This window comes from Dreissena polymorpha, chromosome 7, assembly GCF_020536995.1.
Source record: "Dreissena polymorpha isolate Duluth1 chromosome 7, UMN_Dpol_1.0, whole genome shotgun sequence".
In the NCBI taxonomy this organism is placed as follows: Eukaryota; Metazoa; Mollusca; class Bivalvia; order Myida; family Dreissenidae; genus Dreissena; species Dreissena polymorpha.
Genome location: NC_068361.1, coordinates 54,168,868 through 54,196,672, shown reverse-complemented (window position 1 = coordinate 54,196,672; position 27,805 = coordinate 54,168,868). Strand labels below are relative to the sequence as shown.

At 35.8% G+C, this 27,805-nt stretch overlaps 1 protein-coding gene across 1 annotated transcript in view; it reads right to left on the bottom strand.

Annotated features, from left to right (window-relative positions):
* Positions 1-1,759: 1,759 nt before the first annotated feature.
* Positions 1,760-27,805, bottom strand: part of LOC127838328 (uncharacterized) — a 43,918-nt gene continuing 17,872 nt past the window's right edge. Inside the window, exons 3-10 of the mRNA XM_052366025.1 lie at positions 12,240-12,446; positions 11,687-11,834; positions 8,896-8,946; positions 8,383-8,460; positions 5,312-5,536; positions 3,663-3,719; positions 2,957-3,013; positions 1,760-2,579 (exon numbers count right to left, since the gene is read on the bottom strand). Of these exons, the coding sequence (XP_052221985.1) occupies positions 2,540-2,579; positions 2,957-3,013; positions 3,663-3,719; positions 5,312-5,536; positions 8,383-8,460; positions 8,896-8,946; positions 11,687-11,834; positions 12,240-12,446 (863 nt within the window). The 3' untranslated portion in view covers positions 1,760-2,539. The remainder of the gene's footprint in view (positions 2,580-2,956; positions 3,014-3,662; positions 3,720-5,311; positions 5,537-8,382; positions 8,461-8,895; positions 8,947-11,686; positions 11,835-12,239; positions 12,447-27,805) is intronic.

The window sequence follows — 27,805 nt, the reverse complement described above, 5'->3', positions numbered from 1 at the left end:
TATTTCACTGATAAAGGGCATGGGACCGGGGATGATGAAGGCAAAGTTGTGGAGAAGGAACGACTTTTTATTAGGAGAAAATCTAGAGAAATACTAAGGCACAGAAAATGCGATGCAGAGGAGCAGGAAGAGCTCAATGAAGATGCAGTATTTGAAAGTGAGTCCTCGTGACAGGAAAGTGTGTGTGCATCGTGTAAAGGAAGAGTTTATTTCTGACTTGAAAGGTGAAAATATTGATCCCAACGACAACGAAGCGACTTAAACATAGCGTGATGAATGTGACGAGTTATCGGTGGACAGAAGGATCAGTAATAAACGGGACGGCGTACTCGCAGAAACCACAGAGAACGACATAACTGAAAGGAACGAAAACAATGAACGATATCGAGTTACGCTAACGTTTGTTTCGTCAAGAAACATGTACTGTTCACCGCTCGCTTGACGTTACAGATATGAGTGACGTCGCCGTTTTAAAATTATTTTGCAAACCAAGTAAGCTTTAAGAATCTTTTTTGCTATGTGAACTTGACAATATTATGATACAATTTGCTATATGTTTGTATTTAAAGATATTAACACTAAGAAAAGAATGCAGTTCAGTACGAGGCGCATGTAATAAAACCAACATAGATTCCAGTCATACATTCCCCGATGTATGCCATGAACACTGTCTTTCTGTAAATTCTTTACATTTGAGACTAATTTGGGAAAACTATTTGATATAGCTTTGATTATAAGTTTAAACAAATTCTTCTCTAACGACTCAATGTTCTCTGTGAATTAATGTCAAATAGTTAGCTTTTTTTATTTGTCTTTTTCATCTGATAACAATACCATTCTAGAGTTCAGTACTTTCAGGGAATTTTGAAGACCGGCTTTAATTCTTTATATGTAGAAGTTTCACAAGATTAACGATCGACTCCCGGTTATAAACAGTTGCAATAACAGTTCGCGTTATGCAGCAATAAACGTTAACATACTGGTTTTACATATATATACTCACAAACATTCTTATCAAATCATAGGTGCATTAATATTTTAGCTACAATAGTTCACGCAAAACTGCGTTGTGCAAGCTGGATTCTACATTTTATGTATGAAATCTTTAAAGTACGCGTATCATAATTCTTTGGAACGAAAGCACTTGCATTGAACACCAAACAAACTGCAATTTGTATTTATGCAGGTAACAGAGTATTTTTAAGTTTTGCAGATGGTGATTTGTTCTCACGTGTTATTTCATCTTAAAACTTAAATGCAGCCTCACAGTGCTATGAATGCCATACGTTATATAGTTCCTAACACGCCACTGTTGTCAGTTTTAATCATGTTATATACGGTCGCACATGGTATAATGTCTAACACAACTGCGTATGTTATACGGTCCAACATAATTGAAAGACTTAGTTTGACATTTGTTGAAAAACACGGTACACAATGGACAGTTTTACAAACCACGACACGTATTAGCTTATTGTTAAGCAAGTAATATATCAGCCTGCTGCACACATGATCTTAAGGTTACTGAGTGGTTGCATCGTTAATACGAGTGGCTGCAGTCTACCTGTAGGACTTCCAAGGTCGATCGCAACTGATAAACACAACATTTCATCTTGACAGTTCATGTACCGGAATTCTTCAACAAGTGCGAAGAACATGTACAGACTGTAGACAATATTAAACAACTTTTTATCAAAATGCGAAGAACATGTACAGACTGTAGACAATATTAAACAACTTTCTATCAAAAATGCGTATGAACGAGTGTACATATTTATTACAAAAACAAACTCTGTAAATATTACATGAATTAAGAATTAAACGTCAAAATTGACAAAAGCCAACACAATATATTGTAAACGAAAGATAAGTTGATGATTATGCTATAGTTTGTTAACATTAAAGGGGCCTTTTCACGTTTTGGTAAATTGACAAATTAAAAAAAAATGTTTCAGATTCGCAAAGTTTCGTTGTAGTTATGATATTTGTGTGGAAACAGTAATTCTGAACATCAACCATGCTCAAAAATATCTATTATATGCGTCTTTTGACGTTTTAAAAACTTGAAAATATTATTAAGCGTTGCAACGCGAAACGATTGGCTAATTTGGAGAGTTCTGCTGTTGTTGTTGTTATAATTTTTGATACTACGAGGATTGCTTATATTAAGTATAAAATACGTTTCTTATTGCATGAACACGGATGGTCGAGTGGTCTGAGCAATAGACATTTACTCCTGGGCTCCAGGGGTCAGTGATTCGAGCCCAGCTGAGGGTTACTTTTTTTCTTTATTTTATTGTATTCTAGTTCTTTTTAACTGGAGCTTTTTTATCCAATGTTTATATTTATCATTAAAAAGCATTTAATTACAAACTTAAATACATGCCAACATCTATGAAAAGGCCCCTTTAATTTACAATGAATAAATATGTTATTTGCTGCATGACCGTTCCATAAATGTGTTTGTAGATATTGGAAACGTCGACGATTTTCTTCCCCATCGTACTTCATAAAACATGTTTCTGATGTCCACGCAGGCTCATCGCTGTCCTGAGCCACATGTCTCAATATTGGGGCGCCTGTAAGTAACAAGATGATTAATCAAATGATGTAGCAAAATATGCAGTTATCTTGTAGCGACAACTAAGTTATACTCTTTAAATTTATGTAAGCTATCACTGACTTGGATTAATAACCCATCTTTCACATTAATGAGGCCTTCAATCTAAAATGTAGTCATGTGAATCATGACGCTTGACAGGCTCTTATAAATGGTGACAAGGTGAAATGTTCATTTATGAAGTATTGATATGATCTGCATTCACTTAAGTTCTTATAACTATTCATGTTTTGTTCAATCACACTAAAATCACTGGTGTAATCTCGGTATAAACATATATAGAAGAAATGTCTAATTGAATATACAAGACGAATACGTGTCTGTTTAATTTCTTACATTTCTCCATAGGAAAGGATCTCTTGGGGGTTATATCCACCATGTATATGCGCTCTACTGAAATATACAAAGCACACAATTCTTACAAAATGTAGATTTCATTAGTTTTAGAACGAATATACAAAAGCATGCTTAATAAAGTAAATATGTTTTATACGAGTCTTAACATGTGTAACACATAAAATCATTTACTGTGTTTCCTTCACAGATTGTTATGTGAGAAATATGTAATTCAATGTATTCAATATACTCACCAAGTAAATTATAATGTTTGGAGGAATCTTATATAACTATAAAAACAAGTCAAATGATGAAAGAAAAGTTTATGACTTCGGGAGAAAACTAAGGCTCGATACCACTATGCCATTCTTGCAAGGCTTGTGAGAAAAAAAAGCGTTTTTTTAATTATCCATAAAATTCTTAGAAATTCCTAACGTTTTGTCCTTGTCATTTGTGCATTTGAATATTATAAATACAACACTTTTTCAATATATGTTTTTATGTGTCATTTTGCGATTATATAAACTTGTCTTTTTTAAGAAAGGTATAATGAGATGTGAATGATGTGATATCACGGATGTTAGAACAAGTGATGAATACAGAGATGGCTCACGCTCTCAGCGGTCTATGCCTCCATCGGCACTTCTCTTTATTGAACGCTCACATGGTACATATACAGTACATTTCGTAGCTGTAAATTGCTTACTCTAAATGCTCCTCGGGGTCTCTGTTAGAATGCCTTGATATCCAACGACCTGTATAACTGAAACACGTATTTACATACCATTACTTGGGTACAGCATATAAAGCACGAGTGACTAATAACTCGCCAATAGTAACCTGGCACTGACATGAATCCATTAAAATACCATTACGCCGAATACATTTTTTTGTAATGGATTAAAACTTTCATCGATTAAACCTCATCGCAAACAGTTTACTATTATGGCCTCACTAAACTCGTGAAATACAGGCACGAACAAAATCGAATAAAAATAAATGAAACAATATGTGTTTGTGAAACATTATGTCCCCCCCCCCATATATTTGATCTTTGACCTTGAAGGATGACCTTGACCTTTCACCACTCAAAATGTGCAGCTCTATGAGATACACATGCATGCCAAATATGAAGTTTCTATCTTCAATATTGCAAAAGTTATGGAAAATGTTAAAGTTTGACGCAAACCAATAAACAGCCAGGGCAAAAACAGGACATACAAAGCACATAGTTTATGTTAATGGAGTACATACACGTGTGCCAGGTAAATATTGTCGTGTTATCGAGTTTTACATACTACAAATTATTTATTACTGGTATTTTCGTCATAGATGGGTTTAACAAAGATTTCGTGCGATGCAGAAGGAAAGTTGGTGACCAAAAGACTTGCAGAAAATTTCTTGTTTTTTGTAGTGCAAACTTACAACAAATTAATGGTTTGATTTATACCAACAGCCCTTGCATAAATTTGGAGGTTATAATTTAAGTTATTATTTATAAATGAAGTTAAAATAATTTTATAGATATAGACAAATGTTTTTTAGAAAGTATATGTTATAGATATAGACAAATGTATTTTAGTAAGTATACATTCACGAAACACTATATACATGGCCATTTCAATTATAAAATTCAATTCAATAATGTAATTGCAAAGTAAGTTACTCCCTACTGGAAATATCTCTTTTCTAGTACCATGTTTGCCAAATAATAGATTTTAGTTTGTTGTGAAGTATAAATAGTAGATTTATATCATATTTCAAATAAATAGGAACACAATAAATTAAAATGCGATTGAGCTTATATTTTGCCAAGTATTATTGTATAAAAGTGTTATTGCACAATGCAGCTGACTGCTCAACCAGTCAATTGACTCTAGCCGGCGCATTATTTATTGTACTTGATTGTCGAACTCTTCCTTTTGTTAGAAGCTGTAGTCAACACACATCATATTTTAAAACTTGCTACTAATATCCACAAGTGACTTACATATACCATGTTAGTGATATTCAAGTTTTTATCTGCAACTGTTTTATATTTACGACAAAAATACATGAAGGTTAATAAACAACGACAATTGTCTTTTAAAAGACAATTCTTGTTTTTTACCAGTATTCCTGCTGGTAGTCTTTATAGACTCATTTATTGGTAAGTAGTAAGATTAAGGGGTTTGAGCCCGAGCACGCATGACCAGAATTTCCGCTTTGACGACTCTGGGTATTCTTTCATGATGGGGATCAGTTCCAGATTTTGTGATTTTATATTATATTGCGCCCACATTTGTCACTAAAGCGGCGCCAACTTTTAGATATCCGCACTGTCGCTATTGTAATAATTCCGCCAGTACTATTTACCCGTCCTGTCTGCGCGGCAAGTCACGATCTTCGAGGACGGCCTTTCTCCAGTCAACTGGCCGCCTGTTGTAGTCGACCGGGGGGTAGTCGGCTCGGTGGTAGTCGTCCTGGTGTCGCGCTCCGGCGCCCTGAGAGTAGGACGGGGGGTAGTCGTCCGGGTATCGCGCCCCCTCGCCCCGAGATAAGGGCGGTAAGTAGACGGGCCGACCAAACTGCTTACCCGCCCTGGAGAGAGAAAGAGATCAAGTGTTTTCCGTTTGAAACCAAATTTTCAATATTGAAAACAATATTGCGTGTATGTCCTTGAAATACAAACCACACATTATATCATTCAATCAGTCGTGTGCATGCTTTGGGTATGAATTAAGCGATTGAAAACACGTTCATATCTAATGAAATGCTAAACAAGAGTGTGTCAAAGAGTGGGTTTTTCGAAAACTTCAAAAAGACGTAATTTTCATTTTTTAATTAAAAATTACACTGAAGCACTATTAGACCTTATGATAATTATACATTATATGGATGTTATAAATGTAAACGCTATGTTATGTACTTTTTCTAAAAAGATTAGGCACTGCAAACATAAATACACATTTATATGAAGCCTATTTGGGTCCCGTGTTGAAATGCCTGTGGAACGGCCAGCATGTATGAGCCCCCCCCCCCCCTGTAGAATGTGTTCATCTGTATGGGTTCCCCTGCAGAATGGGCTCATCTGTATGGGTTTTATTGTAGAATTGGCTCATCTGTATGGGTTTTATTGTAGAATGTGCTCATCTGTATGGGTTCCCCTGTAGAATGTGCTCATCTGTATGGGTTTTATTGTAGAATGTGCTCATCTGTATGGGTTTTATTGTAGAATGTGCTCATCTGTATGGGTTTGTTTTATTGTAGAATTGGCTCATCTGTATGGGTTTTATTGTAGAATGTGCTCATCTGTATGGGTTTTATTGTAGAATGTGCTCATCTGTATGGGTTCCCCTGTAGAATGTGCTCATCTGTATGGGTTTTATTGTAGAATGTGCTCATCTGTATGGGTTTTATTGTAGAATGTGCTCATCTGTATGGGTTTTATTGTAGAATGTGCTCATCTGTATGGGTTCCCCTGTAGAATGTGCTCATCTGTATGGGTTTTATTGTAGAATGGGCTCATCTGTATGGGTTTGTTTAATTGTAGAATTGGCTCATCTGTATGGGTTTTATTGTAGAATGTGCTCATATGTATGGGTTTTATTGTAGAATGTGCTCATCTGTATGGGTTTTATTGTAGAATGTGCTCATCTGTATGGGTTTGTTTTATTGTAGAATTGGCTCATCTGTATGGGTTTTATTGTAGAATGTGCTCATCTGTATGGGTTTTATTGTAGAATGTGCTCATCTGTATGGGTTCCCCTGTAGAATGTGCTCATCTGTATGGGTTTTATTGTAGAATGTGCTCATCTGTATGGGTTTTATTGTAGAATGTGCTCATCTGTATGGGTTTTATTGTAGAATGTGCTCATCTGTATGGGTTCCCCTGTAGAATGTGCTCATCTGTATGGGTTTTATTGTAGAATGGGCTCATCTGTATGGGTTTGTTTAATTGTAGAATTGGCTCATCTGTATGGGTTTTATTGTAGAATGTGCTCATCTGTATGGGTTTTATTGTAGAATGTGCTCATCTGTATGGGTTTTATTGTAGAATGTGCTCATCTGTATGGGTTTTATTGTAGAATGTGCTCATCTGTATGGGTTTTATTGTAGAATGGGCTCATCTGTATGGGTTTTATTGTAGTATGTGCTCATATGTATGGGTTTTATTGTAGAATGTGCTCATCTGTATGGGTTTTATTGTAGAATGTGCTCATCTGTATGGGTTTTATTGTAGAATGGGCTCAACTGTATGGGTTTTATTGTAGAATGTGCTCATCTGTATGGGTTTGTTTTATTGTAGAATTGGCTCATCTGTATGGGTTTTATTGTAGAATGTGCTCATCTGTATGGGTTTTATTGTAGAATTGGCTCATCTGTATGGGTTTTATTGTAGAATGGGCTCATCTGTATGGGTTTGTTTAATTGTAGAATGGGCGCATCTGTATGGGTTTACATGTTAATGTTCCCCTGGCCTGTTGAACTTCTTCCCTTATTGTGTTCCCCTGTAGAAAAGCTTTCATAGTAATTTTAACCCGGCCTGTTCAACTTCTTCTCTTATTGGAATACCCTGAAGAACGGCTTTCATGTTAATGTTAATCCGGCCTGTTGAACTTCTTCCCTTATTGGGTTCCCCTGTAGAACAGCTTACATGTAAATGTTAACCCGGCCTGTTGAACTTCTTCTCTTATTGGGTTCCCCTGTAGAACGGCTTTCATGTTAATGTTAACCCGGCCTGTTGGACTTCTTTTCTTATTGGGTTCCCCTGTAGAATGGTTTACATGCTAATGTTTCCCTGGCCTGTTGAACTTCTTCTTTTATTGGGTTCCCCTGTAGAACAGCTTACATGTTAATGTTAACCCGGCCTGTTGAACATCTTCTCTTATTGGGTTCCCATGTAGAGCAGCTTACATGTTAATGTTAACCCGGCCTGTTGAACTTCTTCTCTTGTTGGGTTCCCCTGTAGAACAGCTTACATGTTATTGTTAACCCGGCCTTTTGACCTTCTTTTCTAATTGGGTTCCCAAGTAGAACGGCTTACATGTTAATATTTACCCGGCCTGTTGAACTTCTTCCCTTATTGGGTTTCCCTTTAGAACGGCTTACATGTTAATGTTCACCCGGCCTGACTCCCCAGCCCTTATAACGGTTCACTTGTATTTAGCCCCTTCAACCATATCGAACAGCTCACATCAATACGTCTCCTCCATCTCTAGAACGGCTCACTTGTATGGGTCCCCCTGTAGAAAGATTTCCCTACTGGACCTCTTTTGAAACTTTATTGGTCCTACTGTAGAATAGTTCACGTGTATGCAACGCCCGTGTATTGTCGCCTCATGGGGTCCCTTTGTTTATTAAAACACCTGTATCCCCCCCCCGCCTGTAGAACGGCTCACCTGTGTATTGACCTGTGTATTGATTCCCCTTGTACATCGGCTCACCTGTTTGGGTCGCCCCTCTTATAGTCGTCTCTGTAAGGATGACTCTCGCTCATTTCAATTGTGGAAGGTCCGGAAGGGCTGTGGAGAACGGGGACACAAGTCAGTATTGGCATCAATCAAGCAGCCAGTATCAATTACTAATGTGTATGTTATCACAACCATTTAATAACTGTTGGATACACTGTATCCTTCGAGAAGTGTTATTTTTACATTCATGATTTTTAATAATTGCTGTTTGAAGATTTACATACGGAACAGTGACGTAATTTACCCACAGTAGTGATAGCAGATGAAATAAACTACAACATACTATAAAGCACTTAAAATATATTCAATATACTAAATCACACATCAATAAACTCAAAAGCACAGGCAACATACTTCATCACACTATAATGCGCTTAAAAGCACATTCAATATACAATATCCGGCTATAAAGCTCTTAAAAACACATAAATATACTACATCACTGATCCAAATCAGCTCTGATTCTGTTGAGTGCAATGGCCATACCTGTAATCACGTCGCGGAGTTTTGTCGAAATTGACGAGAAGATCTCTCTTTCTGTAATAGAAGACAACTTTAAAACATTAATGTGCAAATCTTAATATCACAAGACATTCACTATAATTGACAGAATTATTATGTGAATCAAAACTCGAGCCAACACCGACGGTTATTAATACCCCCATACGCTTTGTCACATATGTACAACCTTGACAATTCATGCTGCAATTTAACTTTGGATTTAAAGCTAATTATGTGGTTCGAGTGCGAGGCAAACCACCTGATATCGCGAACCATTTAGGCAACATTATTACGAAATCATTGAATTCATGGTGAGCTTTGTTTGAGCGCACAATGCCCATTTCTACACAACTGTTTAATGTTCTATGACATCAGTGGCAATGTTGTTTTTTTTTAATTTCCTGAACGTAGCGTCGAGTTATTGTTGAGGCACTATTTTAATACGCTAGTACATGGTCAGGCTAGTAAAATGACTAGCCCTATTAAGTTTTGTATTTTGAACTTAAACATGACATTGATCTTAAAGGTAGTAAATTGGCCAGGAACGTTTCTGCCGCCTCATCTCCCGAAACTGGGCAAACAGACTCCTACGCAATACTCTTAACATGCCATGGGGTACGGTATCCCCGGAGGGTCCTGATGAAGCCAATTCCCACCTCACCAGGTATTGTTAACAATGACCTGATAGCAATGCTAATTAAAATATTGGATAGCGTCGCTGTCGTTCTCAAACCTCGTAGCTCCAAAATTTTCAAAATATTTGTTTCGTCTTTTCCGAATAAATGAAGTCTGGTGCGTGTTTTGTGATATATCTCGTAGCTCTACGCCAATCAGAGCCCTTGAACAAGCCACGTGACGAAATGTTGTAGAATGATTGTTGGCTTTTTTCCCGGCGAAAAGTCGTAGCGACGCCATTTCACCTATAGGTACGTCGTTTCGACCTATAGATACGTCGTTTCGTTTGGACAAATATGACAAAAACGTTTATATATTTTTTTATTTGCAACTACGATGTTTCCGATCAGGACGAATTGTCGTACCTCATAAAAATGACAAAACTGTTATGACAAAATATCGTAGCTACCATGTCTGACTGTCAGTATGACTTATCAGTATGACTTACGCGTCTACGGCTTATACCGTTTTTTGCAGCTTCATTTGTTTGGTATTTTTTACAGAATTTCAATTTCTAAAACATCGTTATAAAAAAATGAGACGGTTTTTTCTCTCTCCTGAAAAGTTGGCATTTTGTAGCTACGAGGTTTGAGAACGACAGCGACGATAGCATGGATAGTAAACTTGCTCGGCTAGATTCAATTCAGACAACTGTAAATAGTTTAAATTGCTGTATGCAAAACATGTCAAAGTGCGTGACATTGAAAAGAGTCGCGAAATCGACAGCCAAACAATGTCAGAAATAAACAGTAAACACAAATACGTTGAAACGTTTGGGAAAAACAAAATACAATTGACCAGAAAAATCAGAAATGGTCAGCGACTTAAAAATTGAAATACAAAACTTTAAATGACGCAGTATGCGTGAGAATCTTTTTTTCGTTATACATGTATTCTCGAGGAAAAGGAGGAGAGCTGTCAACAAAACATGTTAACATTCATTTTAAAAGCTTAACATTTAGGAATAAGAGGTCCGGTTACAGAGAACTCGTCGTATTGGATCATTCAATCAGACCAAGACAAGGTCGAGTATCCAGTCCGGGATAACGTCAGACAAGCGGAGAAACCATAAGGGAACACACTTTGGGATTTCAGAGCATTTCCCTAAAAATGTCGTCGAGAAGCGCCGGCATCTCAAACTTATCATATTGCAGGCACGAAAGGATATGAAGGAGGCGTACCGTAAGGTGAACAATCTCTACATTAGCAAATAACTCTACCGTGGACCGTGCTAGGTCAAAAGTGAGAGTGTTTTTAAATGCCTTTTATTGAATGTAGAAGCACTTAGATAAGAAAAAACAAGTCAACCGATTTTGTTTATTTGCTTTGTGAGAATGATAGTATGCGTCTTAGTGAATTCAAGACAAACCAAAACTCTAACATCGATGGTTACTCTTACCCTCTCCATTCTTTCCGAAAATACTACGTGGAGTAAAAGTCTAGCGCTTTAACCACTCGGCCAACCGCGCTCATACAGAGAGAGAGAAGGTGTATTTTATACTTAATATAAGCAATCCTCAAAGTGTCATAACATATAACGATCGCACATTATTCAATCGTTTAGCGTTTGTAACGCTTAATAATATTCAGGTTTTTAAATCGTCAACAGATGCATGTAATGGATATTTTAGATCATGGTAAATGTTCAGTATTACTGTTTCCTCGCCAATATTATAACTACTATGAACATTTACGAATCTAAACTTCTTTTTTTTATTTTGTAAATTTACCAAAACGTAATGTAAATGTAATGTAATGCTAAATTGGAATAAATAATCTGTTCTGAATATTTACAGCACAATGGACATTTCATTATTAATGCCAACGCCATTTGAGGCATTTGTGCTCATTAAATGTTTAAAGTTTGTTCACTCTAAAACACAATAATTCAACAACAATTCATTTAACACTGTAATAAAAGATAAAAAACATTCATTTGCCAAAGTGTTTAAACAACATTTTTTTTTCATGCCAACACATTCAAATCAAATATGAAGAATGTATCTAGTGATCCAGTTATTAATTATAATATAAAAACGGTGTGATTTAATCTCAGTTTTTCTAGTAGGCCCGCATGTTTACTGACTATCTACTGTCTTACTCTGCCCGCCTCTGGCGATCCTTTCGGTAGATAAAGATGATCATGATGATGAGAGCGAGGGTGATAACACCGCCCAGGCCTGCCACCACGCCGATTACTATCTTACTGGTGTTGTCGGCAGGCGGGGCCGGAGTCGTAGCGCCGGCCACTGAAACACATCCACGTGACGTCAGGCAGAGGGTCACACCGCACAAAACCTCAAGGGCATTCATATGGAAAGGTGATCGTTTTGTATAAAACAATTTGAAACTAAATAATTGGACATGTCTTTAAACAGCTAATTAACCTTACAAAATGTTATGGTATACACTATGACATAGTCCGTAGCTTGTTAACAAGTGTTACTGTTTTTATGTGCAATAAAATAATGCTTAGATATTATTAAATCTGAGAAACAACGCGGCAAAAAATTGATTTTAAATGGAATTATTCATATGGCATATTACATTGTAAATTGATTTAATGTATAATTATTAATATGGCAAATCACACAGTACCGGTATATTCGTGTTTCTATCTTTATTGTAGACGCTTGTAGCGCTTAATTGCTTACCGACGCATTCAGGTTTTGTCTCATACGACCATTTGCCGCCGTTCAGGCATTGAAAGGTGCTGGGTCCCTTTAACACAAGACCGCTGGAGCACGTGACCGTGACTGTCGTGCCGACTGTGCGCGCATCCGTGGAGGGAATCAGCTGTGCGACGTTGTCAACGGTGATAAACTGGGTGTCCGTGGTCACAGTGGTAAATGTAGGGCACGCTGCACGGGGTGAAAGATACAACTTTCTTATATTAATAAGGCACTAACCTTTATAAATATATCAGAATACGTTACAATGGATTTATACGTTTCCGTAATGTAAGCGACTTTAATCGATTGGAATGTTCTAACGCCTTATTCAACTTGTGTTAAACGTGCACGAACAAAATTGAATGCAACTATAGAAGACAATCCATGCGTAGAATTATGCTAATGGTGGTAGGCCTAATGAGTGTCCGGTTAGTGGTGTCGAGCTTGACGGAATAACGTATGAACTGCAGCATAGTCTGTTGGCGTGAAACTACAATGTTAAGGGGTTTGCAATGCAAGGTTTGCTGTCTTTATGCCGTGTTTCCAGTGTTTCAAATAACCTTTTTTTCTAATGAATATGCCATCAATCTTACATTTTATAAAATTGAGTAAAGTTATGTTAAATATGTCTAAGGGGCATATATTGTTGAACTAAATATGTGATCACGGTATGGGTAACAATATATACAACATATATGATATCATAAACAAAATTAATGTATTGATGTCATCGGAAAAACTGTAACGTAAATATGTGCGACCAAACAGACTAAATTGTACACCCGAACATTCACTTAACTGAAAAGTTCAGTAAATCTCCGTACTGACTTTCGCATGCGTATTATTTTTTCCGGTTCATGTAAAACCCGGCTTAAGAAGGACATAACGATGGCTTATATGGTATTATATTTTCAAAAAATAATATAAACTGTCATTAAATTTATAAGTATTGCTTGCTTAAAATATATGTATTGTTTTTATTTATCCTTAGCTCAATATTATATAGTCATAAAGATATAATCAAAGTACTGACAGTACTGGTGTGACGATGCTTTTGAAGAGGATGGATATAAAACATCAATTTAAGTCTATCTATATCACCACAATTGTGTATGTTGATACGCACATTTGGGTACGATAAAAAATTTGGGTACGAAAATTTTGGGTACGAAAAAAAATTTGGTACGAAAAAAATGTGCGTACCAAACATTTTTGGTACGAAAAAAAGTTTAGGGGTACGGGGAAGTAGTACCCGTGGGTAACTTGACCCATTGAGCAAAACTGGGAGGCGGGTCACATTCTTGTTCATTAAGTATGGCAATACCTTCATGATGATTCTCGAAAGAAGGTATGAGCACATAGCCGGACCATGTGAGCTCAATCGTATGAGCACTTGACTATCCGAGTTCGCCCACGAACATATGGATAAGTTAACTAATAGCGAAATGACCTTTTACATGTATATGCTGAAATCTAACAATCGAACGAAATATCAAATATGGTATGTACACTTAGTTGGTTGTGTAATTTCTGTTAGAATATCGTATTCAATATGTAAATTTTAAATGATTGTGCCCGCACTTGAGTTTGTTGCCTTGTTTGAGTCTATACGCGCCTAGGCTGCACCCAGTCTGTGCATTTGTGTTTTTCCAAGGTAATGAGTTACCTCCGCGCTGAGGCTGCATAATGTTGGGACCCGGAGTGTGTCCAGCACTCCTACCTAATAAGATTAGATTGACGACAGTTGGGACGAATTTTGAATGATAGCTGCAATTTCCAGCAATTTGTTTTGTACTGAAATACTTTTTAATTTTTTATATGGTCAAATGCTGCGGGGGGGGGGGGATGAGATTATCCGGAAAAAACACCTGTCCGGAATGGTGACCACAAAACAGACAAGATATAACATTGCGCCGGGAGCGGGAATCGAACCGGTGTCGTAAAGGTGAAAAAGCGAACGTCCTTACCACTGCGCTAGCGGGACGGACAATTACGCAAGAAATGTTGTTATAGCTATATATATCATAGCAGTCCAGCATTTACAATTTGCAGGTTCGAAATTGTTCGCATTCTTTAGTTTTGTGATCACGTAAAAAGTTAATATTACATGTTTTATTCGCAATTTATTTACTAAATCGAGAACAAATATCAAACAAAATAGAGAAAATATATAGTTGTTTCATTGCTCCATAAAAATAAAATGGATGTAAAATTACTAATTTTAAATTAACGTTCTGATACACTTATTGAATCTGTTTCCCCAGGATATGCTGTTCTATTAATATTTACCTTTATCAACACGAACGACAACCCTGCTAGGAGAATGTTATCAATGAAAATCAACGAGCAATCTCCTACGCAGTGGCGAATGCCAAGGGAAGTAACTGAAAAATCGAGTTATCTCAATCGGACTGGCTCTGTCTTTTTCATAGGTTCCCATTGTGAAGATTTTTTTTACTGGTTATCAAACCTTAGACGACGCTGTTCCAGCATCGTCAAAAAGGGAAACATTATTTTTCTTTCTTGATAAATTTCACCTTTAGAGCTTTTTCTAACCGTATTTATAGAATGAGTATCAGACCCCCTTTATCCAAGGCTTTCGGTCCACCATTAATAGATGTTCAGTTGATACGACCGAAAGAATAAGCGTGATGAGACGGAAACCCGCGCTCAAGAACAACGTCCATGTAGCCAATGTCATAGTTAAAATTCGCTTCACGGCACGGCATCTTACTGTCCCGTACTGTGTGATACAGGGTAATAAATGTATATTGGGCGAGAGCGTAATCAGGGAGTCGGTCGTACGCAAGTAAATGGCGTGACGTAAGTGAGGGAAATAGTAACTGTAGTTCAAAATGGCGGCTAACGGACGATCTTTGAATGTTTTCGTCGGAATTTTCGACGTTTGTACATGTTCCATACTTATTCGACACTATACTTAAGCGCAGGATGATCTACTGATATCCATTTAATTTCGGTATAAATCCTGTTGATGCATTATGAATATTGAAAAAGTTATTGAATACTTAATACGCAAATGCCTCGTTTATAACGATTGGTACGGTTCATTGTATGTGCATTTTTAGACCATATTTAAGGTTTTCTCTAGGGATGTCGACGAATATCCGAATATTCGGTCCCGGACCGAATATTCGGATACTGTTTTCCGAATCGAATAATCGGAAGAAAAAATCAAAAATCGAGTAACTTCAAAGACTTCGTATTCGTAAAATTTGCTTCAAACATTGTCAAAAAAGTTGTTCCTCGTGTCATAATGTTTATTCCGGTAGGCGCGTTAATGCGTCGCTATGGTGATGACAGTATACCGATCATAAATCCCGCTAACAAAGCCAGACACTTTGTGTCAAAATTATGATAGGTGCAAATCGCGTCGGCAATCAAAACACCGACCTGCACTTGATCCAATGACTCGAATTACATTTAAAATTATCAAAGATTAAATGAGTAAAGGAAAAGCCAACTTTGTGTAAAAACAAATAAGACCGTATGGCAATTAAAACACCGATCCGTATTGATATAATAACTCGAATTACATTTAAAATGATCAAAGATTAAATGAGTAAAGAAAGAGCCGACTTGGTGTGAAAAACAAAACAGATCGTATGGTTATAATCACGTTGTCCAATCAAAAAAGCTTTTAGAAAATAATTTACTCAACCTCTAATGAGTATTTGCGTATCGAATGGTCCAAACATTAATTAATTACTCAATATTCAATCAGGTATTATACTTAAAGATTTTTTTTTGGTATTTCACCCTCATTTAATTGAAAATATTATAATTGCTACACGCATAAAGTAAATATCTGTCCAAGCAAAATGCCACCTACGCCTTCCGCTGCTTGGAAATATTTCACGACATCATCCGATAAGAAGTCGCCGATCCAAGTGTCTTTTAAACGTGGCAACTTTTAAAGACTGACTGTTAAGTCTGTTAAACAGGTTCAAAGTGTGTTGTGGCTATGTACATACTAAGTAATTCGTTTAAGTTCAGCTTTAATTATATGTAGATATAACTGTTTTGTCATGTAATTATTTTGTCGTCATGTAATATTATGTTTCTCGTTCTATTGTTGATGTACGATATAATAGTTTAAAAACAGTTTTTGTCATTCAATTTTAACAATAAAAAGTAATCAACAACATCAGCTTCGAATTAACGACGGCAACGCTGTGTCAATATTTAAACACTTCCGCTGAACTTCCGGTAAAAACGAAAGTAGAATTCATGGAGTAATGGTACGGTAAACAAAGTTGACTTTTTTCCAACAGATGTTGACCGAATATCCGAATATTCGTTCGGAAGGGTGACCGAATATTCGAATACCGAAATCGGTATTCGTTGCCATCCCTAGTTTTCTCAGCATTTTTAACGGAAAGGTGGACTCAAGAACCATCATGTTATCTTGCATGAACACCAGGATGCTTCCAACAGGCAATCGCATGATATGCATCAACATTCGAAATTTAACACACATTTCCATAACTGTAACCCCACTTCCAGTAACTGGTATTTTTACAAAAGTCACAAAGATATGGACCGGACACACACTTGTTGACAGACGTACAGACCGACAGACAGACAGACCGACCGACGGTGTAAAAACTATATACCTCACTTCGTTAGCATTACAAAACAGTATTTAAATGTAATTGCAGTTTTTGGGTTTCTCTCTTTATGCACTAATGTATCAGAATCCATGAGTTTGACGTATTAAAGGACTCCGCAAAAAAAATAATGGAACGGTCAGCAATCTCGGCGGAATTCCGAAAGGCGTTCAGTCCATTTGGGTACACCACACAGTTAATGAAGCAAAAATACAACCTTCTTTAAGACTTGGCATTATATCTAATGATTTAAACGAACTCTAGATAGAAAACGAACAATGCCCTTTTTATAATACATGATTTAAAGTGACTTTGACATAAAAAGGGATTCATATTGACAATGTTTTTTATCATAAAGTATGATGTTAGCAAAGAATAAGAGATCATTTCATGTTAGCAGTATTTGAACATGAAATCATGAAATTATTTTAATATATGATTTTTTACCCTTTTCTCAATAGTGAATATTCTATAAAACCGTACTAAATGTATAAATGATTGTCTTGTAAAATAGTTATATATGTATTTGTTAAGGTACTGTCAAATTTATTATAATTCATATAAATGTTAAATAAGCTCAAGTGATTTGATAACAGGACAACTATACGTATTGCATACAATAAAACATTGTTTAATATCGTTTTGCGCGGTTCAGATTGGGTATTTTACTGGTAAAAAATCATGAACAATTCCGGATGTAAACCTGAAGCATACCAATTTATATTTTATTCTTAATCTTAAATTGGAAAAATGTCTTTCTCGCCGAAACGAGTAAGAACATGTATTAGGTATACATAACAATTTCAGTGTCATGACAATATAAGGTGATAACATGCAAAAGTATTGGTATTTGCAAGGAAGTAAATACTGCAACACTGTAGTTTGAACAAGTAAAATGACTTAACATCATTATTGAATATGACACCTCATTTTTTTTCTCCAAACAACTAATCACCGCCAATATTTAATGCAGAACAACCCACACTTGATTTCTATCTACGTTTATATGTTACTTGACAGATGTCGTGTTAGATTTCGTGTTATGGTTCCTTAGCCATGATGCTGACATTTGCTTTTGATTTATTTCTGAAAAACATTGTTAGTGATTGTGTTTATTAAGTTTAATATTCATCATTTTGCATTGTGTTATATTTGGTAAGATATGTCTAAGTGAAAGTGTATTTTTATATTTTATTTCTTACATTTTTATATCTATGATTACACTTTAGAGGGCAAAGATGTCATAATATTGATCAGTATGAGATTGAAAGTAACTAATACATGTGTTGCACAGCATCAGTTGTTTTAACCGTTTTGCGGCTTTGTGTTTTACATGAATGCATGAATCTGTATAATATACTACACATTTGCTGTTCTATAAGCATAGAACATGATAGAAATAATGTACTAAATGTATTTTTACGTTTATTAACAATTAATATTGATTCAAAATAAATTCAAATTAATGTTAATTGACTAGAAACATGTAAAACACGGTTTTACTATTTAAGAATGTAAAACAATAATGAAACATAACAGTACATTACTATTTGTAATGAGAATCACAACGGTTTGGGGGATATTTATCACAATAAAATGTAATGCTGCGTTTACATTATGTTCCCAGCAGCCACGGCAGTCCCGTTTGTCCGAAACGTATCGCGCCGTGTGACTGTTGCGATTTTTGACCTTTTATCCAAGGTTTGCTAGGTTGTGCTAAGTTTCCTCACGATTTATCAAGGTATCTGTGACGTGCCGTCGAAGCGAAAACGCGGCCCTTCGACGGTGCGCTAAGTATTCATCCGCGGTCTGCCACGGATGTATAAATGTTGCTCCAAGGTACGATGCGTTCTGTTAAGCTCCCGCACGTTGTTTGCGTTTGTCATGCAGGTTTGATACGTTGCACACGTTTGTCATTTATTTGTCACGTTCTGGCAAGGTACCGTGCAGATCAAACGTGGACATACGAGAGGTTTCGGGCACGATTGTGCCCCTGGTATAAAAGAATACTCTCAAGCAACAGTATTCATTATAACAAAATAATTCCAGTGACATGGATGTGAACGACGAGGACGATTTTGTGTTTTGCAGCATTAATAAAACCTTTGCGTTGTAAAGAGCTGAAAGAAGCACAAAAGTCCGGGAAAAGAGGAAGGAGACCAAGGTCACTGTGGGTTCGCACATGGCTATCGGGAGCTAGAAGGCAACAGCAATGGCACTTTGATGCATTTCTTACCGGGGAACTCCGCAACGAAGATATCAACACATTTCAGAATTATCTGAGGATGACCCCAGAAGTGAATTCATCTTCCGCTTGCCCTGACTTGGTGGGTGCTTTTTCCGTTTACCAAGCAAACAGTAAAAAATTTTGCTGGAGGAAGTCAATTATAAGCTATTTTTCTTCTTCAGCAAAATTTGTTATGACCCTACAGGTTGTTCTCTTCCTAGCACATGCACCTCCTTCTGATTCTTCGTCCTCACGTGTAAGGGGCGGATCAACAGGATCAGTGGGTTCTTCTTGATCGTGCGGTGGTAGGCATGGACTTTCAGGTTGCTCCTCAACTTGAGCGTCCTTTGCAGCGCGGGGAGCCTTTGTTCGGCGCTTTCTTGGTGGCATTATACTGATCGAGTGTTAGGACTGAAATGAAAGTTTCCTGAATAGCCGGCTTTTATATACTCATCTTCAGGCCGCGCGAATCGTGTCAGACCGTACAACAACTCAACTGGCCGTAACGCATCTGCCTGCACAACGCAGCACACCGTAACGGGTCGGTATAAACGCGTGGTAATCTTGACAAAACGTAACAAAACTTGATAGAAACTTAACATGTCGGGGAATGAATAAGATTCCCGTCAGAGTACGGATCCTTTTCGGGTTCTGTTACGGCCTGCTACGTACTGTCAAGTTTTGTTGCGCTATCACGTTTCTCATTTCCGCCGTGGCTCTCGTGGCAAATTTTTTGACAGTTTAAAATTTTGGCACGGCAACCACGGCAACCCCGTTGTGTCACGTTTGGCTATACCGTTCCCCTACGTCGCCTCACGTTCATCCCGTTTCCACCACGGTGGCCCGAAACGGGATTGCAGCCTTATAGCACACTCGTACTCCATGCGAACTTAAAAGGACTTGAAAATTATACTACGTTATTAACTTATAGTTTACGTCACTAATATGAAACTTAACTAACACTATTAGTGCCTTAAAAATATGCTTTATCGATACTATATAAAACATGAATTCCAACAAAAATTGTTCAAATATAATAACAATAAATATGTAAGCCAAAATTCAAACACAATGTATACATACGTTTTAATTATCGATGTTTCATTGTGTTATAATCACAGAAAAATAAAATCACACGTAATTGGTATATTCATACTGGAAAATTAAAAGAAACAACTACAAGTACCGGTATACAAAAACAGACATTTCCAGAGTGTCGACTCTTAGTATATAACAAAATGTAAGATGACAAAAATTTAAAAAAAAAATCAACAGTGGTGACTTAATCATAAACATCCAACTTTCCTATTTATATTAGCATGGATGTGTTATACCGTCAAAATTGTGACCTAAAACATGTAATACAATTCAAGACTATAAGTTTCAGATCATAAAAAAAATAACTTCAAAATGACTGTGTTGAATTTCTAATTACCGAAATTAATCGAACATGTTTTCTTTTTACTAGCGAAACAGGTTGTAATGGTATCGATAATTTAAGCGACAAGCTGAATTTCAGATTTCATGATAAAACCTTTGTGCCATTAAACGTTCAAGATATCTCGCTCTTAAATAGGGATATTTGGTGAAACACATTGGCGTGAACGAAAATAATACCGACATTTCAACAGACATTAGAACGACGATAAAGCTCACAGTAATTAAAGTGGCCTTTTTCACAGATTTTGATATGCATTCAAGTTTGTCATTAAATGCTTTACAATGTATATTGATACATGTAAACATTGAATCTAAAAAGCTGCAGTAAAAAAACAAGAATAAAATTAAAGAAAAAAAAAGTAACCCTCGACTAGGCCTGGAGTAAAAGTATATTGCTTAGACCACTCGTCCATCTGAACTGATACAATCAGTGATGAATTTTATACTTTATATAAGCAATCCTCGTCGTATCACACAATTTAACGACAAAAACTGAACTGTCTACATAATTCAATCCTTTCGCGTTGCAACACTTTATAATTTTTAGGTTTTTAAATTGTCAAAAGTTGCATTTAATGGATATTTTAGAGCATGGTTAATATTCAGTATTACTGTTTCCTCACAAATATTTTACCTACAACAAAAAGCGAATCTGAAACAACTTTTTTAATTTTGTCAATTTAACAAAAACGTGAAAATGCCTCTTTAAAGGAAAAATCGTGATATTTTGTTGGATAGGAATTTCGTAAATTAAACAAAAACTGACACAGTACTCAACGTTAATACAAATAACTAAAAAAATAAAATAAGAGTGGCAACTGTTGTAGTTTTGCAACAAAGGGTGTTAGAACTACTCTTGATTTATTACCACACCACATTCCTTAATATGATTTTTCAGCAATGCTTCCATTTAAACATTTTTCCACAGACGTGTCAATGAAATTTCGGAGCATCGTGTTTATTAATGTGCTAGCTGTTTCAAAAGTCTTCTTGTCTTAAAAGTTTTGCTGCATGCTGCACAGGCATGGTTCTCCCTGGTCCGAAAGGCTGTTTGTGCATTCGAAGACTTGATAAGGGTTTTACTTTAGTATATGACTTCGAACATTTTTCAAAGGTTCAAAGGTGTATAATTTTCATCTGAATGTGTACTTAAATGGTGTTGGAAAGCGCATCTTGACTTAATAGCATCGCACACTATTTACACGTATATTTCGATGCATTGCGTAGGTGAAGCTCATTTTTATGCTCCCCCAAAATTTACTTGGGGGGGGGGGGCATATAGTCGCCGCTTCGTCTGTCCGTCCGTGTGTCCGTCCGTACACAATTTTTGTCCGGGCTATTTCTCAGCAACTAATGACCGTAATGACTGGAATTCAATGAAACTTTATGGGAAGCTTCACTACCAAGAGGAGATGTGCATATTATCAGCGGGTTCTGGTCGGATGATTTTTCACAGAGTTATGACCCTTTGAAATTTTCCATTAACTATACATATAGTGCAATTCTTGTCCGGGCTATTTCTCAGCAACTTATGACCGGAATTCAATGAAACTTTATGGGAAGCTTCACTACCAAGAGGAGATGTGCATACATGTATTCTCAGCGGGTTCTGGTCGGATGATTTTTCACAGAGTTATGGCCCTTTGAAATTTTCCATTGACTGTACATATAGTGCAATTCTTGTCCGGGCTATTTCTCAGCAACTAATGACCGGAATTCAATGAAACTTTATGGGAAGCTTAACTACCAAGAGGAGATGTGCATATTATCAGCGGGTTCTGAAATAATTAATTGTTCTATGATATGTTTATCTTTTTTTGAATAGGTGTGTGTTAAACTATTCTAACAAATAGTATTTCTGTTTCATCTTACAAAAGTATATAAGATTTAATATAGCAATGCATTGTCGATCTTTCAGAATTCCTGGTGCTGCCATTCCTAATCAACCGACATATCAGAATTCTGGATAAGAATTCAGATTACTGGCTGCATATTCAACCGTAAGTGTTTTTCCTGTTCAATTTAACTGCTAGTTCATAAATAAAATTTTGTTTAAGAGAAATAATATTACTTTGACATTTTCTTAAATACCAGGTGGTATCACATTTGTATTTGGTGGGTGGGGCAGTTGTACATGTTTTGGATAATGTTTTTTTTTAAATACTAACCAAATAAGTTTTTGTTTTTTCAACATTTATTCTTGTTTTGTTGTACATTATTTCAACTGTGATATTTAATCACATGCAAATTTGCAATTAAGAAAAATCAACTTTTGATTGTCTATTTCAGTAATTTTTGGGTCCTGCGTTGGTGGGGGGTAACGTGTTTCAGACCAGAATCCTGCCGGACCATCCAATTGCAAGGACATCTAACATAGCTGAAATGTATCTGTAATGAATTATTAAAAGTTTGGATAAAAAATGTGTTCTTAAATCATTATTTTAAACAAATTATACACCCAGGTTGACTATTTTGAAAAAAATGAAAAATGACAATTTTTACACAAGGGATTTTTCAATGTTTCCGCATTCACTAACATTATTTTAGACAATGTAAGATAGACAAACCATACATATTTGGAAATGGTTTACTAATATCTATCAGAAAATGTATAATTTTACTGAGTTTATGTCAATTTTCAAAATCAGTGGTTATTGCTATTTGTATTTACTTATAAAACAACGGTGGGTATTTTCACCAAATCATGCGTATCATTGTTTACACTTCCATAATCCGAGAAACGTGTGTCGCGGCTTTTTTCAAAAGGCTTGGTCAAATAAAGCTCTTTACTATTCATGTTGGTATTCTTACAAACGTTACATTTCAACGCATTGTGTGATGCTAATTTTATTTGTATAATTAGCAAATTCATGATTTTGAATGAGCACAAAGGCAATACAATTTTAGTCATTTTTTTATATTTTACCACTTTCAGTTTCATCAACATATGCCGTGGCTCTTTTTGAAATGCTCAGTCAATACTAGCCCTATATATATCATGTTGGTATCTTTACAAACGTTACATTTCAATGCATTGTGTGGTGCAAATTTAATTTGCATTATTTGCAAAGGTATAATTTTGTATTAGCTCAAAGATTATACAATTTTAGTCATTTTTTTATTTTGTAATCACTGTCAGTTTGATCCACATATGTCGTGGCTCTTTTCGAAAGGCTCAGTCAATACTAGCCCTATATTAATCTTATGGGTATCTTTACAAACATAACATTTCAACGCATTGTGTGATGCTAATTTTATTTGTATTATTTGCAAATTCATGATTTTGAATGAGCACAAAAGCAATACAATTTTAGTCATTTTTTTATTTTCTTACCACTATCAGTTTCATCAACATATGTCGTGGCTCTTTTTGAAAGGCTTGGTCAATATTAGCCCTATATATATCATGTTGGTATCTTTACAAACGTTGCATTTCAATGCATTGTGTGGTGCAAATTTAATTTGCATTATTTGCAAAGGCATAATTTTGTATTAGCTCAAAGATTATACAATTTTAGTCATTTTTTTATTTTGTAATCACTATCAGTTTGATCAACATGGCTCTTTTTTATACAATTTTAGTCATTTTTTTATTTTGTAATCACTGTCAGTTTGATCCACATATGTCGTGGCTATTTTCGAAAGGCTCAGTCAATACTAGCCTATATTAATCTTATGGGTATCTTTACAAACATAACATTTCAACGCATTGTGTGATGCTAATTTTATTTGTATTATTTGCAAATTCATGATTTTGAATGAGCACAAAAGCAATACAATTTTAGTCATTTTTTATTTTCTTACCACTATCAGTTTCATCAACATATGTCGTGGCTCTTTTCGAAAGGCTCAGTCAATACTAGCCCTATATTAATCTTATGGGTATCTTTACAAACATTACATTTCAACGCATTGTGTGATGCTAATTTTATTTGTATTATTTACAAATTCATGATTTTGAATGAGCACAAAAGCAATACAATTTTAGTCATTTTTTTTATTTTTTTGCAATTTCAGTTTGATCAACATATGTCGTGGCTCTTTTCTAAAGGCTCAGTCAATACTAGCCCTATAGTTATCATGTTTGTATCTTTACAAACGTTACATTTCAATGCATTGTGTGGTGCAAATTTAATTTGCATTATTTGCAAAATCATAATTTTGTATTAGCTCAAAGATTATACAAGTTTATTCATTTTTATTTTATAATCACTATCAATTTAATCAAATATGTCGCATCATTTTAAGAAAGGCTCAGTCAATACTAGCCCTATAATAATCATGATGGTATCTTTACAAACGTTGCATTTCAATCTATTGTGTGGTGCAAATTTCATTTGCATTATTTGAAAATTCATAATTTTGTATAAGCTCAAAAACAATACAATTTTAGTCATTTTTAGCTCATCTATTTTTTGAAAAAAAAAATGAGCTATTGCCATCACCTTGGCGTCGGCGTCGGCGTTGGCGTCGGCGTCCGGTTAAGTTTTGCGTTTAGGTCCACTTTTCTCAGAAAGTATCAATGCTATGGCATTCAAACTTGGTACACTTACTTACTATCATGAGGGGACTGGGCAGGCAAAGTTTGATAACTCTGGCGTGCATTTTGACAGAATTATGTGCCCTTTTTATACTTAGAAAATTGAAAATTTGGTTAAGTTTTGTGTTTAGGTCCACTTTATTCCTACAGTATCAAAGCTATTGCTTTCATACTTGCAACACTTATTAACTATCATAAGGGGACTGTGCAGGCAAAGTAATGTAACTCTGACTGGCATTTTGACAGAATTATGTGCCCTTTTTATACTTAGAAAATTGAAAATTTTGTTAAGTTTTGTGTTTTGGTCCACTTTACCCCTAAAGTATCATAGATATCGCTTTCATACTTGGAACACTCGCAAACTATCATAAGGGTACAGTAAAAGGACAAGTTGCATAACTCTCGTTGTCATTTTTACGGGATTATGGCCCTTTTTTGACTCAGTAACTTTGAATATATGGTTAAATTTTGTGTTTCGATCCACTTTACTTCTTAAGTATCAAGGCTATTGCTTTCAAACTTCAAATACTTTCATGCTATCATGAGGTTACTGTACCTGGCAAGTTGAATTTTACCTTGACCTTTGAATGACCTAGACTCTCAAGGTCAAAATATTAAATTTTGCTAAAATTGCCATAACTTCTTTATTTATGATTAGATTTGATTGATACTTTGACAAAACTACTCTTAGCTGACATACAACAATAGACTCCACCCAAACAGTCCCCTGTGCCATCCCCCCCCTCCTCCCCCTATTTTTTTTTAAATCATCTCACAAATGACCACCACACCCTCACACTATACCCCCCCCCCCCACCCCCACCCCCCACCCCCAATTTTTTTTGAAACGGTTAAAAAACACAAATATTTATTTTTATTATTTTATGTTTGAAATACCGTCCAACCATCGCACCCAAAAATCCCCCCACCCCCACCCCCCCCCCCCCGATTTTTTTTTGCGTTTTTTTCGCATTTTTTTGAAGATAATGTAATAAATTCCAAACCCCCACACTATACACCCCTCTTCACTCCGCCCCTCCCTCCTTTGTAATTGAAAATGAGAGTCCCTTCACCTTTAAAAAGAAAATAGATGAGCGGTCTGCACCCGCAAGGCGGTGCTCTTGTTTTAATTTTATAACCACTATTAATTTGATCAACATATGTCGCAGCATTTTTGGAAAGGCTCAGTCAATACTAGCCCTTTATTAATCTTGTTGGTTTAAATTCATATTGTTTTATATTTTCAGTGTGCTGAAAAGAAGCAAAAGAGGGTCTCTTGCTCTTTAGACGGAAAGTTTGACCCCGCAAAGGAAAATGTCATGACGCCAGCGAAACTTGGGCGTACAAACCCAGGTCATTTCCACATTAAAAACGTTTAATGGTTGAAAAACATTGTGGACTTTAAATAGTGCTGACATACATGTGTGTTCACAGCTATGCCAAGGATACTGATATTGTCTGATTCAACACGGAAATTGGATTCCTTTCTTTTCCTGAGACGTACCTTGACCATACCAGCACTAAGATGATGTTACTATATTCATGTCTACTATATAAAGCAGTGGCGACAACAAACTTCAGACTTGCCGAAGACAAAAGAAAATTCCGTATGAATTAGTTTTAAATATTCAATTGATTAAATTAAACTGTTGCATTTTTTCATAAATGAACACATTCCAGCAGTGAATATCTCTGCTTAACTCAAAAGTGACAGTTAGATCTTTGATCATGTTAATCAAAAATGTGTTCCCAAAACTCAATATAAATATAAAATTTTCAAACTTGTTTAAACAAGATAATTTGGTATTTAATTTTAGTAAGCTTTTTGTATTGCTGTAGGCTTCGAATAAATCTTCTGCATTACCATGTCAGGAGGAATTTCAATCTTTTGTTGTTGAAATAATAAATAGAAAATTGTTAGTATTATTGTCAAATTTTTGTTGTTCTATTTCACATTGCAAAAGGTTACCTGTGCAAAATCTTTTACAAACATGTGATTTTTTTTTACATGCTATTTAGTTTTTAAAATATTTTCTTTAACTGAATGCTCATTACACTTAGTAACATGAATGTATTGTTACACATACTTTTAAACTTAAATAATACCAAGATTACCTATCATGCATGAACTAATGTGTATGTTTCAGTGATTAACTGATTTATACTGAGAAATAAAACATAAACGACTTTTATGAATTGCCTTGCCTTCAAATTCTGCTGATTTTTGTTCAATACTTGAACACGAAATCACGAAAAGACTTTCAGTACTACTATGGATATCATGTTCAAAAGGAGTCCAACAGAATAATATAATGGCTACGAACCTTCATTGTCTCGGATGATAAAGAACAATAATACATTTTAAATTGTAAGCAATTGACATGACGCCTTATCAGTGATCGCTCCGCCCACTTAATCACGTGGCTCAGCGGGAAGAAAACCTAGACAAGCTAACACCAAAATGGCTTCTTTGTCTATAGACTGCATATAGATTTACGCGATATTCCGGGGGATTTTATAGACTTTTTTAACACCATATTACACTTGTAAAGGGGTTGATGCCATTTAGTTATTCTGCAAATGCAAAAGATATACGATTAAAGAGAACATACGCTATTTATAACGGGTAAATCGGTACATTAAACACGCTCTCAAACGCTTGCGCACTTACCGAAATCGAACCCGTTATTACGTGTAATGGTTGTTTTTGCAA